The sequence below is a fragment of the Erythrolamprus reginae genome, chromosome Z (genome assembly GCF_031021105.1).
Source record: "Erythrolamprus reginae isolate rEryReg1 chromosome Z, rEryReg1.hap1, whole genome shotgun sequence".
Classification (NCBI taxonomy): Eukaryota; Metazoa; Chordata; class Lepidosauria; order Squamata; family Dipsadidae; genus Erythrolamprus; species Erythrolamprus reginae.
In genome coordinates, this window is record NC_091963.1 from 11,529,967 (window position 1) to 11,544,041 (window position 14,075).

At 50.6% G+C, this 14,075-nt stretch overlaps 1 protein-coding gene and 1 long non-coding RNA gene across 3 annotated transcripts in view; one reads left to right on the top strand and one right to left on the bottom strand.

Moving 5' to 3' along the window:
• The window catches only part of SHH (sonic hedgehog signaling molecule), a 55,755-nt gene extending 45,379 nt beyond the window's left edge, over positions 1-10,376 (bottom strand). The window contains exons 1-2 of one of the 2 annotated variants that reach the window (XM_070726840.1): positions 9,649-10,376; positions 875-1,136 (exon numbers count right to left, since the gene is read on the bottom strand). In XM_070726840.1, coding sequence (XP_070582941.1) covers positions 875-1,136; positions 9,649-9,951 — 565 coding nt within the window. In that variant the 5' untranslated portion in view covers positions 9,952-10,376. Of the gene's footprint in view, positions 1-874; positions 1,137-5,443; positions 5,660-9,648 lie in introns of those variants that run through there. The other variant, XM_070726841.1, reaches the window with a different exon arrangement.
• LOC139153206 (uncharacterized) lies at positions 7,794-11,455 on the top strand. The gene is made up of 3 exons (XR_011556768.1): positions 7,794-8,034; positions 11,159-11,209; positions 11,249-11,455. It is a non-coding gene; the product is annotated as an uncharacterized lncRNA (long non-coding RNA).
• The last annotated feature ends 2,620 nt before the right edge of the window (positions 11,456-14,075 follow it).

Genomic DNA, 14,075 nt, shown 5'->3' on the forward strand with positions numbered 1-14,075 from the left:
TAATAAGCCTGGGGAAATGGTGTCTCAAATCCCCCATGCCTGGCGGTATAGATGGGTCTTAAGTAGTTTACGGAAGACAAGGAGGGTGGGAGCAGTTCTAATCTCCGGGGGGAGTTGATTCCAGAGGGCCGGGGCCGCCACAGAGAAGGCTCTTCCCCTGGGCCCCGCCAGACGACGATAGATAGATAGATAGATAGATAGATAGATAGATAGATAGATAGATAGATAGATAGATAGATAGATAGCAATAGCACTTAGACTTATACACCGCTTCATAGAGCTTTTACAGCTCCTCTCAAAGTGGTTTTACAGAATCAAACTATTGCCCCCAACAATCTGGGGCCCTCCTCATTTTACCCACTTGGGAAAGGATGGAAGGCTGAATCAACCTTGAGCCGGTGGTGAGATTTGAACTGCTGGACTACAGCTAGCGGTTAGCTGAATTTAGCCAGCAGTGCTGCCCTCTATTATTAATTATTATTTTATTAATTAGATTTGTATGCCACCCTTCTCCGAGGACTCGGGGCGGCTCACAGCACTCTAACCACTATTCTCCTGCTATCTGTCTAATCTCTTGTATGTCTGTGAAATATTGTCAGCCACCCCCCCACACACACACACACGTTTCACAGTAGGTGCTACCCACTTGCCCCTCACCCTGCAGAGTGAGATGCTTTTAAGAAGGGCCTCAGTTTCCTCTCTGGAGAATGGAAAAAGCGAAAGATGCCTCTCATCCAGGCGAGAGCTATCGTCTTGCTTGTTTTTTAACCATTCCCTCCGGTTCCCTCCACCCTGGCCCACATTAGAAAACCCGCCGCGCCTGGGAGGATGGGCTCTCCCCTTTCTCTCTCTCTCTCTCTCGCGCGCTCCTTACCGGCCTTGACGGAGCAGTGGATGTGCGCCTTGGACTCGTAGTAGACCCAGTCGAAGCCGGCCTCGACGGCCAGGCGAGCCAGCAAGCCGTACTTGCCGCGGTCCCGGTCCGAGGTGGTGATGTCCACCGCGCGGCCCTCGTAGTGCAGCGACTCCTCGGAGTGGTGGCCGTCCTCGTCCCAGCCCTCCGTCACGCGCAGCTTGACCCCGGGCCACTGGTTCATGACGGAGATGGCCAGCGCGTTCAGCTTGTCCTTGCAGCGCTGTCGGGAGGAAGAAGAAGAGAGGCGAAAGTGGCGGAGGGGAGTCGGAGCAGCGGCCGAGCGCAGCGGGGGTGCGGATGGGAGGCGTGCGGGATTGTCTCTGGCTGGGCCGGGGAAGCGAAGTCCCACGGCGGGAGCCCCCAACTCTCCTGTGGAAAAGTCACCCCCCGGGCGGGGGGACGACGACAGAATCACGTGATCCGGGGGTTTCCCTCCCACCTGAGATATTCGCGTGGGACCCCAAAATGTATGTGTGTGTGGAGTTTTTCCAGCTCCGGATGTCAACCGGAAGGGTCAGCTTAGGGGCTTTGCGGTCCAGGTCTGTCGGCCATGACTTTCTCCTGCGTGGTTTGTGTAATGGCTAAATTAAGTAATTTATTTCCCCTTTGTTTGGGAGTGGTTCGCACCGCCTTTCTAATGCCCCGGGTGTCCTTAATACAGTTAATAATGTTGCTTTAGTTCCTAACACTGTGGGAGATTTGTCTTTTCCGATGGCCTTAGGCGACCCCTGTGGAATGGTCGTTTGACCCCCAGATTGAGGACCACTGGTTTAAGGGGTTCTTAAGAAACCCAGAGGGGATGCCTCCCACCCGTCAGGAATGGTGATAGCCCATCACGCGAGCTGGTCCTTTTGCCCAAATCTGAGCATCCTAAGTCAAGTTAGTTGACCCAGAGCCATCAAAAGTCTAGAATTGCTGTATGTATTTTAGAGTAACACACACACACACACACACACACACACACACACACACACACTGCCGCCAAAGTGGCACCTTTAAGAGGTGTGAACTAGCCAGGGAATTCTGGGATCCAAAGTCTAGAAGTTGCCAAGTTGGAAAAACACAGCTTTTGTTTTACTGGTGAGATTTGAGTAGAACTCCCTACGCATTTTGCTCTATGACTAAGGGTGGATGCAAAAAGTGGGGTAAGAAGGGAGAGTGCAGCTCACCAGGGATGAGGCAGACAAACTCTGGAAGAAACTGAGGCAACCAACTTCCTCCATGGACACTTTCTGACATCTGTTCTACAAACCCTTCTCAGATGCCAACTTCTACTGGGGGAAATGATGGAAGTTCTTAAATAAGCTGTGCTTCTTTGTCCAAACAAGGGAAGAGAGATGTGAAAGACTTGCTTCCATCACATCTGCCTGCCTGCCTACCTACATGTCTGTCTGTCTGTCTGTCTGTCTGTCTGTCTGTCTGTCTGTCTGTCTGTCTGTCTGTCTGTCTGTCTGTCTGTCTGTCTGTCTGTCTATCTATCTATCTATCTATCTATCTATCTATCTATCTATCTATCTATCTGACTTCTATGCTGCCCAATTCCAAAGGACTCAGGGCGGCTTACAATAATGAGGCAGGCAGCTCTTGACACTCTACTACATCTATTGTCTTCATCCTAAGACCCAGAGTTGGACTTGGGCAGAAGGGGGGGAGCAATGCCGGGAATGACTCCCCCCAAGTGCTGCTTCAGAGTCTCACCCCACTAAAAAAAGCTGGATGCAGCAGCCCACAAACTGCTATCTGGCCAACTTGCATTCTGCAGTCAATTAGACCAAACTCCAAGTTATCAGTTATCAAACCATCTGTCCAGTTTTGCTGATAAGGGGCCCGGAAGACAATCCAAGGTCATTATGTGTCCCGTTGCAGCAATAGAACCTCTAGATCAGTGAGTGGGGGGGTGGGGTTGCCCATGACCCACCTAAGCATCTCTAAAATCCTCATGCCCCCACCCTGTGACATATCAGTCTTACTATTCAAAAAGTGAACTACTCACTCATGTGAACTACTCAAATTGCCAAATTTGAAGACCTCTACATTTGAGCTTTGCTATGATTTCCATCCAATGTAGGGCAAAAGCTCCCAAGTCTCTCTTTCAGTGCAACCTTCCCTTTGATCAGTGGTTCCCAACCAGTTTTATGACTACCACCCATCTAAGTATCCCCCTAATGCCGCCACCACCATCCCGTGACATATCATTCTTACTTTTCAAAAATTGAACTCTTACTCACACGGAAGAATCCTAAAAGGACCATTAACTTGATTTAAACAAGGTTCCAATTGTCCCTATTAAAGATCAAATTGCCCCCCTATAGGGCATGGGCCCTATGTTGGGAACCTGGGCTCTAGATGGACTACAAAATATTTAAATACTTTTATATTTATTGCCCAGAGCACACTGGAGTTGAGCAGCCAATAAAATTAAGTACAGTAATACTGTATATTAAATATTTTAGGAGAGATTGGATCTCACAGGATTAGAACAGAACCATTGATAGATAGGCTGGGGGATTTAAGTTTCCTACAGCTAATGTGTCTGTCTCTTTAATTTTGGTGGGCTTGTTCAAGAACCAGTTGGAACCAAGTCTTCTCCTTGGTAGACTTGGGCTATAGAACAGAACAGAACAGAATACATTAGAATAGAAAATAGAATAGAAAATAGAATAGAAAATAGAATAGAAAATAGAATAGAAAATAGAATAGAAAATAGAATAGAAAATAGAATAGAAAATAGAATAGAAAATAGAATACAATAGAATAGAATTCTTTATTGGCCACGTGTGATTGGACACACAAGGAATTTGTCTTTAGTGCATATTCTTGGAATGGTTGGAAGTCTTACTTCCTTGGTGGAAAATGACTGTTGAATGGAAGAACATCCACTGAACCAGTTTCCTTCCCAAATAAATGAAAGATTGTTGGCATTGACTGGATTTGCCAAACACCTTTAAGGATAATGGTTCTGTAATTGCATTCACAAGCATGCGTAACTTGGTTAGTTTTAGGTTGAATGGCATGAGGGGTAAGCTTATTTTGCTAAATCCCACAACTTGATTTTGTTTGATAGTTGAATAGTCTAAACTCCCAAAGTTGATTAATTGAATATATTTGGACCTTTGGGAGTAGGGAAATATGCAAAGTTAATAATAAATGAATTCTATTTCGCTTAATGTAATTAACAATTAACAAATATAGACCAACTTAACTTTCTGTGAAAAGATGGTAAGATAAAACTGATAACCTGAGAAGTAAATCCGCCTCTGTAACTAATGGGTTTTACTATCTAAGAATTTAGATTTTCAGATTTAGCTTCACATGTCTCATTCTTTAGGGTTTTTTAAAATCCTGGAATCATCCTAAAATGAATGGAAGAAGACATAAGGTATCTTTCTAGATCATGCAGCAGCTGGAAGCATCTATTTTGCTTTATTTAAAAAAAATGAAGAGGGGAAAAAATTGGCCAAATTTGTAAGTTGCAAAAGCTCGACTCTACTGCTTTCAAGGTATGAAAACACATGGACCTAGATAAACACAAGTTATTTGTATACGCAAAAAATAAGGTTAAATTCTTAAGTTTTGTACCTGAATGAAGTTACTCACACTTCAGCAAGCAAATACAGAGAGAGGGGGGGGGGGGAGGGAGAGAGAGAGAAAGAGATCCCTACTCCCTCTCCCAAAACTGTTTTTGTCTGATTCCTGAACAAGACTATTCATTTTTCTTAGGTTTTTAAAAATTGTTTGCAATTACCTCTTTCCTAGGGCTGAGAGAAAATATAATCCAGGAACAGTTTTCCTACTTAAAATGTTGCTGGCCTAAACAATAGTCTGCAATTTTGCACAAACCCAATATTGCTCTTGTGAGCCTCATCCATCCAGGATTGGCATTCCCCAATATATAATTTATTAATTATTATTATTTGTGAATAGATAAGGAGAGGTTTCACTTCTTCCTCTGGTCTGGCCCTGTTAATACTTACTTGAGCTCCTGCGAACAGTAGCTAGGGACTGAACTGGGATTCCATGACCCTAGAAACTAAAGTCATTAGCAACTTGGCCATAGGTTCCCACAGACTGTGGATTCAATGGAGAAGGAAGCAAGGAGGATCTTAGTGTATCCTGCTAGTAACTTCCCAGCATTTTCTCCACAAAGGCCAGCTTTCAAATCATATTTCTAAGCAAGTGGCCACTTAAATTTCCAAGGCAATGTTCATTTATCTCAAAGTCCATGAATTAGTCTTTAAAAGCTAGGGACAACTTCTTTCTGGAAGCACTCACAAAAGCAAATAAAAGACAGGACAATATTCTATTGCATTATTATTATTATTATTATTATTATTATTATTATTATTATTATTATTATTATTATTATTAAAAATGATTTCTGAGAGAGAAAACAACAACAACTGAGTTTATAGAGGAGTTGTTGTTGTTGTTGAGTCTTTGCATAAACAGGTCTCTAAGCAGCCATAGAACAAACATTTCCTAATAATTTTACACTGAACAATTTTTTGGACTTTCCCCCAGGAATACCTTTTGCCATTTCATCTCTCCAGCAAGAAGTCTAAAGCAGCAAGACATTTTTTTTTCCACAGCCAACTTTTGCAACACTCTCTTTTAAGACCAACTCAGAGGTGAATTTGTCACCCTTTGATATATTTTCTTTCAGTATGACCTTTAGCCCCATAAAACTTGCTTTGGTATAAAACATAGGTGGGATTGCATGGCAAAGAAGAGGAGAAATTGCCTAGTTCCACACACCTTCACACACTCCACTTTTCTCTTCTCTTGAAGAATTGGCTTCTACAACTCCCAACGCCTGGGCATTCTGGAACTTGTATCTAAGAAGGTTCTCAGCCATCCAGACCAAGGTTGTCCCAAAGGCGCTTTTTCAAGAGAAAGCCCAATTGCCTCTCGAGAAAGCGCTTTTGAGACTTGTAGTCGCCTCTTATGGAACGAAGGCTGGCAAAGATAGACAACATTTCAACAGTTTTAGAAATCGCTGCCGCGGAAAACTGTTTTTAAAAGTGACATATTTGGGTGGGGGGTGGGGGAAAAGGTTTAAACAATCATCCTCATCTTCGTTTATGTCAGGAGGCTGCTGGTGGGGAGGCGAATGCGTAAAAAGCACATCAGGTCGGTTGGACAGGTTAAGCGGAAACGCGAGTGGGTTTTCCTACCCCTTCACCGCGCCAACAGAAGATCCCGGATCTCGGCCGACCGGATGGAACCAGACAGCAGAAACGGATTCCCTCATACCTGCGCTTCTTCCGTGAGCGTCCAAAGAGCCGAAAGTCTGGGGCTACGGAGAATCCCACGCCGGTTGCCCAAGGCGCGCGGCTGGAGCTGTGGGGAGCTCAGCCGTTCAGGGGGTTCTGGGACTCACGGGGGGAACTTCGGCGGCGAGGAGGAAAGATCTACAGAGCCGGCTCCTCACCAGCAAAGGCGGCAGCACCGAGCAACTTTAGACTTCCACCACGCCTCCAAGGCATCTCACCTGCCCGATCCTTTCCTTGCAGGGCGGCTCGGGCAAAAAGGTGCCGATTTATTGGGGGGTGGCGGCTAAACTGACCTAGGCATGCAGGCTATTTCCGCCTTCTCCGAGACGCCGTTCCGCCTTGGCGCTTTTTCGCTTTTTCACTTTTTGTCTCCTACTTTTTGCTGGGAAAGAAGGCTGCACGGATCCCTTTGACTGAGCGGGACTCTCCCGCCTCCAAACTCCCGCACCGAAACGCGCTAAGGAACATTCGCGGACCGTCCTGCCATCCTCCCAGCAGGGCAAGAAAGGGCTCGTTTTTTCAAGATGAACCGCAGCTCTGGTCTGGCACCCTCGCGTCCCGCTAATGAGCATAGGGCGCCGGGGGTTGGGGGTGTGTGGTGGTGGTGGAGCGTCGGCTACAAGGCCGCCCTCATCTGCCAGGAAAAACCCCCCTCCAGCTCCGCCGGGTTTTGCTTATTTCTCCTTTTCTCATCTAGTTAATATTAACCGTGTCTAGTCCCTCGGCCCCGCCCCAGGAGGGAGCCCGCCTCATCCAAGCTGCCCGGCCGCTGCCCGAGACAAGGGTCGAGGAGGAAAACGAAGGTGCCCGGGGCCGCCCAGGTGTATTTCCGCCGCCAAGCGGCGTTCTATGTTAGGGAATCTCGCCACCCGCCACACCTCAGGCTGTGAGGGCCCGCCGCGGAAGGTATCAGACCTGCTTCCTTTCCTGCCCTCGTGCCCAGCGTCACCCAGCCTCCACGAGCATCCCAGCGCACGTTTCTCCTCCCCTCCCCCCCGCTGAAAATAAGTCTGCCTCAAACCCGCTCTTTGCTCCCCAGCGAAGGCTATTTTTCCCGGCCGCGCCCTGAACGCGCCCTGGGCGTCCGAAGAATCCGGAAAGGAGCGAGGCGAGACGCGGGTGGGGAAGCTCCCCGGAGCGCGTCTAGCGTGGCGGGGCTGGGGCGCGGTGTTTGTTGAGTCTGAGGGAAGTTGGCGGAAGGTCAGAAGTTCAAGGGCTGCCGGAGAACGCTGCCAAGGAGGCCGGCCGGGAAGTGGAGAGTCCTGCCTTGCAGGTGCCTCGTTTCACTAAACAAGGGAGCTCCAAGGCGCTTAAGAAGCGCGCTTGAGGGGGCGTGAAGGAACACGGGAGGCGGCGGTCAGAGGGGGGGGGGCACGCTTCCCGGTCCTCTCCACCCTCGATCCCACAAATCCAGGCCGCTTGTTCCAAATTTACCTCCCGTCCACACCTATCTTCTCCTTTCCTCCCCACACCGTCCAGATTACACTCCCATCGCCCTCAGCTCACTAGCACCGTCGTGGGCTGGTGGGGAGCTTCCAGACGGATTCTCCGGGAGTAGGACCCGCCCAGGTGCGTTTCCTTCGCTCTTTCTCAGGCTGTCGGAGGAGCGCGAAGGAAAACGACTCTGCGCTGGCAGAGGCGGGCGGGCGCGCACGCGCAGGATCCCCCCCCCCTTCGCCGAGCCTAAGCAGCAGCGCGGGGCAGCGCTTCCCCCCCCCCCTTTCTTTCTTTCCGGGGTTTCCGCGTCACCGCCAGCCCCGCCAGGAGCTCGCAGTCTCTCCTGTAGCCGCCTGTAGCCGGGCTCCCCAGGCTGAAACCCGAGCCCTGGCGATCGATCGGAGAGGAGTAAGTGGAGCTGAAAAACGCGAGGTGCGGTTGACTGGCAGCCGCGCGCAGCTAACCCGGCTCGCGCGTCTTTTGCAGCGGAGAGGAGATGGTGGGGGATGAGCTCAGGCAGGACGCAGACGGGTGAAAGCCAGGAGGGCGCGAACGCCAACCGAGAGCTTAAAGGTTTTCCCCAGGGGCGCTGGCCCCACCGCCGCCTCGCCTTCTGCTCCTCGCGGGCCTTTGCTTTCTAGGAGGCAGCGCTGTGGCGGCCTCTGCAGCTGTGTTGGGACTCGCGTGCCGCGCGCGCGCTTCCAAACATTCCCAGGGTCCTGTGAGATTTTAAGGTGGACAATTGGAAACGGTGGCGGGCGGGCGCGTTTACCGTAGCCCCAAGCGAACTCCTCACCGAGCGGCAGGGCGAGACACGAGCAAAGAAGGGAGAAGCGCGCCTCCGCCCTTCCAAAGGGCGACTCGGGCAGGAATTGAGCTTGGCTCCCTGGCGCTGAAGGTGGGCTTAAAGCGTTCACAATCACGGGAAAGGGTCACGGGAGGAAGGGCAGCTGACCTATTTTTCGGAAGGGGACGCGACCGACGGCAGCGTGGTGGGAGAATTTTGAAGGGCCGCCCGAACTCTGGAGGTGGAGCAGCGGAGCCTGATTTGTAGAATCCCCCGCCCCACCCCGGACGAATCAGCTTTCGTTCGTTGCGCGCTTGGAAAGCTGATCGAGGACGCAGGGCGGGCGGTGAAATGGGTGCCTAGTTTTAGGCGCCTATTTGTAAGTCCTCATTGACGGAGGTTGGCGGGGCCGTGAGAGGTGGACGCAAGCAACCCGCGACCTTCCACCCCGGGGTTTGCTGTGCAGATTAAATCTCCCGTCCTTTCCCCCTCGGGTGGTATCAGCGGTCTGGGGCGGAGGGGGTGGTGGAGGAAGCGAGAGCATCTTTAGAGGCGATCAATGCGCTCTCAGACACAGTTGTCAGAGGTAGCCTAGCGGACGCCGCCTTTGATGATGATTATTATATTATCCTTATATCATCCTTGCTCCTTGGACTCAGAACCAGAACCGACCCGGGAGATGCCGTCAAGGTTCTGACCGCCATCCTCACGGCGTGTGGAGGCGACGGGTGGTGGTGGTGGTGGTGGAAGGAGGGTTATAAATCTAAAAGAAAACTGGTTAGGAAGAGAAAGAACCGGAGCTGGGCGATTCCTGTCTCCGAGGGGGAAAGGGGAGAGAGTGCCCCGCGGGTGAGATCGGTGGCGGTGTGGTAGGAGGCTGAGGCGAGCAACAAACAGAGCCGCCAGCTAACCAACTCGGTGGCAGGGAGCGGCCGCTCCGCCTGCAACTACCAGGCTGCTTCTATTCACGCGCGGCGGAGCCTCGTCTCTCCTCCGAGGCGGAAGGTCGCGTCGACAGACCTGCCGGTGCTGTCCCCAAGGAGCTCTATCCCGCCCCACCTCAACCCACTGGCGCATCCCTTCCCCCGACAGCTCCTGGGGACCGGGATCGGCGACGCCCGGGGAAGTTGAGAGCCCCGGAGGGAGGCGATGCTGCCGGGTTATAGTAGTCCGCTTCCCCCTCCCCAGGCCGGAAGGCGAGCAGGTCGACAAGAGGCGAAGGGCGCGTCTCTGACCTGGGTCATCAGCCGGTCGGCTCCCGTGTTCTCCTCGTCCTTAAAAATAATGTCCGGATTATAATTGGGGGTCAGCTCTTTAAAGCGCTCCGAGTTCCGGGTGATCTTGCCCTCGTATCTGCCGCTGGCGCCCAGCGTCTTCTCGGCCACGTTGGGGATGAACTGCTTGTAGGCTAAAGGGGTCAGTATCTTCGGGTGCCTCCTCTTGCCGAAACCCCGGCCCGGCCCGCAAGCCAGCCCGGCGGAGAGGAAAAGCGCGCCTAGGCAAAGCGGCAGGAGCCCAGTTCTTCTCAAAAGCAGCATGCCGTCCACGGAGCAAGCGGCCCCCTTCGGCTTTCCCCCCTCTCGCCGCCCCCTGCGCTCTACCGGGGCTGGTCGTGCGGGTGAGTGGCAGAGAGAGCGCGCCCGCTGCTGCCTTCCTCGCCCGGGAGTGGCCCCTCTTCCCTCGGCTCCCGGTCTTCCTCCCTTCCTTGTCTACCTGCCTGCCTGCCCGCCCGCCTCCTCTCCTCTCCTCTCGGTGACTTAGCCCCCGATCTCTAGCAAAGCAGGTGCATCTCGGAGGGCGCTTGCAATAACGGGACTCATCGGAGTTCAGGATCGTGCGTGGCGCGCAGAAGGCAGGAAGGGACTGCGGGCGGGAAGCGGGAAGGGAGGGGAGGGGGGAGCGACGGTGGAAACGGAATGAAATAATAAAAGACTGGGATCTAATGGGAGCTGAAAACGCCTGTGAGTGAAGCCTGGCTCTAGTTCTATATTATAGCTGCCAGCGCTGAGTTCTGATTGGTCGAGGCGGGAGAAGCTCGCCTTCCGATGTATTAACCCTGAAGAAGGCAACATAGAAAGGCGGCGGGGGGGGGGGAGCGCCCACAACAACAAGGCGAGAGGTTGGGGTTTTGTCTTTTTTTAAAAAAAAAAAAAAATAAAGGTCTTGAGAGATTCTCGCTCGCTTTCTCTCTTGTACCTGAAGGGTTGGGAAGTGGAAAAGGTGCGGGAGGGGGAGGAGACGGCGCTTTTCCCGGGATAACATCAATTACATGTCCCCCCCCCTTCTCCGCTCCTCTTCAACTTAAAAAGAAATTTGGCAGCAGGTTAATATTTGTCAGCAAGAGTAGGACGAGGTGTATGTGCGCAAAGGTGAGACATACACACACACTCACACACACACACAACCCTTGTAACGTTCACATGTTACCTGCTGTCAACCTGGAGGTTGAAAATGGTCCGGAAAATTGAAGTGGCCGATAAAATAAGTCATTGGGGAGGGGGGCAGGCTTCATGGCCGTTTGGGAAACTGAGGAAATCGTATGGAGAATGGGGGTTCCCATTAAAATAATACACGCACAAAAACACACACACAGAGAGAGATTAATGAGATGATTTTGATACGATACGGTATATGATTCGATTATGCACAGAGTGAAAGAGGAATAGGAATAGGGTTCAGCCTCTAGGGGCGGAGGTGGGGGATGGGTCTAAAAGATTTTGGAAACAAGTGTCTCTTCTTTTATAGCCCAACCATCTCAGCTGCAACAGAGTTTAGGAGAGCTACTTACGTGGGGCGGCAGTTGTAATTGTTGTTAGTTTTTTCCCCACCCTCCAGGCAGCTGCTGAAGAACCCTCGGCCGCTAGACACCGAAGATACGGGGCATTTGAGAGACGGTGGGAACTAGAGAATTATCCTTAATGTTGGCTTCATTGTGATTTCTCGCTGGCTGGCAATTGCGGACTTTGTCTGGAGCTGCAGAAGCTACTGAATAGACAAAGGTATCCAGAGGCTAATAAAATAGGGTTGGACGCAGATATGAAACTGTACCCACGACTTAACTTTTTTTGGTGTGTGTGCGCGTGTCCCTCTATATATGAAACTGGGATTGGTTCTGCTTCAAAGATTCAAGACTGGGTACCAAAGTTTTGGGCGGCATAGAATGTATGTATGTATGTATGTATGTATGTATGTATGTATGTATGTATGTATGTGTAAATAAATAAATCCTTGTAAATGAAGATACATGGATCGTCTACCTCAAGGTTTTTCATATCTGGCTGCAAAATTCTGGGAATTGAGGTCCACACTTGTGAACTTTCCCCGTCCGAAAACTACAGTTGTGGTAGTTATTTGGCAAAGTGGAAAAGACAAGTAGGTCTTCTACTTCTACCAAGTTTAAAGAGAGTTGCCCCTTGCGAAGTTTTCTTTCTTCTTTCCATCTAAGAGCCAAGATTTTGAGGTTCCTCATTTCCAAATACTTATGCTTAGTTAATGTTTTTTTTAAAACTTTGGGGGGAAAAGTATAAGCTTTGGATCCACTTACTTTTAAAAGAGAAGAACTATTCTTAATAGGGGTCGCAATATTGGGTGTTCTTTTCCCTCCCTTCCCATTCCCCGCCCAATTCTGAGTTAATGCTTTTGCATTCCCAGCAGGTCTATTGCTTTTCTGCACAAATGCTGTGAACCCCTAGAAAATGTTCCAAAAAGGTTATTAGCAATCTGCGTCTCTCTGCTGCCACTTAGTGGTTGCCCGTAGGTTGGAACTCCAGATAGGATGGTTCTGATTTTCAAGAACTTGTTCCAAAGCGGCGCACCGTCCGCTCCATATTCCAATGTCTTAGGTTGTCCTTCGAAATCAAGGGAGGCTCCAGACTCTACAGATCCGAAGCCACTGGGGATATTAATCCAAAGTGGCGGGGTGGGGAAAAGAAGAAGAGGCAGTCATGAATCCGAATTCAGCGATGAGAGATTGATAAAAACTCTTGAAAATTGACAAGGTCTAGAAAAAGGCTTATTTCAAACAAACGAGTCTATGTTTGGAAATTTACGGGTTGTTTCGGGTTTTTCTGGGCGATAGAGAAAAAGTTGGAGAAGTTGGAGGTTTTGAGAGACGCAACCAAATCTCTTTTCTCCTTCCAGTTTCTTCCCGCCCGCTCGCCCCCAGTCCTGTCCCGCCCCCAGTCCCCCCCCCCCCAAATAGTATTTGGGATCTCCGTATTTAAACAAACCCGGAGCTTCTGAGCAACCTGCACATTACAGAAAGCCGATTTTTGGCTGCGAGGATTTTTCAGCTCATCGGTGTGATTTGGGGGAGGGGGGCAACATATATATATATTAAAAAACCTCCGATCATTGCTTTTCGCCGATTTTTTCTTTAGTACAAAAGAGCTTCGGTTCAGCAGGAGGAGCTGGAGTGAAGAGAGAGAGAGAAAGGCAGGGAAAGTTCTCCGCGTGGAGGTTGCGCGCATCTTTTTTTAAAAATGGAAGGAGCAAACACACACACACCAACAACACGCCCCTCTGTTCCCCCCTCCCTCAGCACCCGCCCCTTTACAAGTATAGCAGGTGAGGAAAAGCGCCCAAGAGGAATTCACAAGAGAATCCGTTTAGCTTAATAGTTAAGGTCCTAGGCTAAGATACCGGGAGTCTGAAAGTTCTAGTCCCGTCATGAAAGTCGGCTGAGTGAATTTAGGAGGACCAAACTCTTTCCCAGCCTAACAGGGTCGTTGTGGTGTTTGGGAAAAGAGCAAGGAGTGTTTGGATATGTTCGACGCCTGGAGTTACGACACCATCCGCCTATCATAGATGGGGTGTGTGTGGAATATGGCAGAAAGTCTAAAACAGGCGTATCTGGGCACCTCCAGCAAAGCCAAAGATGAAGGGAAGCAGCTGTTGCCGCAGTTGAAAAGTTCAGGGTCTCCCAAATTTGTCGGGCGGGACGCTTGCAACCTTAAAATAGGTGGAAGTTGCTGAAATAGGGACGCGCGCTCTCTGCTCACTCTCTAAAACCGCGTCGCGAAGGGAAATGTATAGACAGGAGGTCCTGCAAAACGGGCCTCGGCCATCTCTTCCAATATTCTCGCCTTCCGCAGACATACAAAACAGACAGACAAACGCGGTCAAACCCCCCCCCCCCGGAAGGGGACTTCCACGTGTCCGGGTATCCAGAAGAAAGCTGAACTAAATGGAGCGTCAACTCATCAGCCACAACTGAATTTGTCTGGGCTCTCTTCAGGCCTACCGACCGAAACCATGGGCTGCCTTTGTTCTCCAGTGAGGTCGCCCAAAGCAGAATGCTTCCCCGCCTTTCTGTCACGTGACAGATCCAACCTGTGGGCACCTGAACCCCCCCTCCCCCCCAAAAAAATGTGTGTATCAAAATAAGGAAGCTGGCAGGTGACCCGCTTCTCCCGAATTTTCAGCTATCTCCCCATGCATTTTGCACGGACTTAAGTATGACCGGCCTCTTGGCTCGCCCGTTCTTTAGCAAAGAGGAACATCTCGAGGCCCGCGGGGTTCCCCAGAGTTGAACTCCGTTCTCCTCACCCTTCTTCCCCTCCCTACAGACGTGTCTGCCCTGTCACCAGGGGCTGACAAGCGGGCCCTCAGAGCTCAGGGTCGCTTATTCACCAAGAAAAAGCAAGGCTTGAGCCACCGGGCT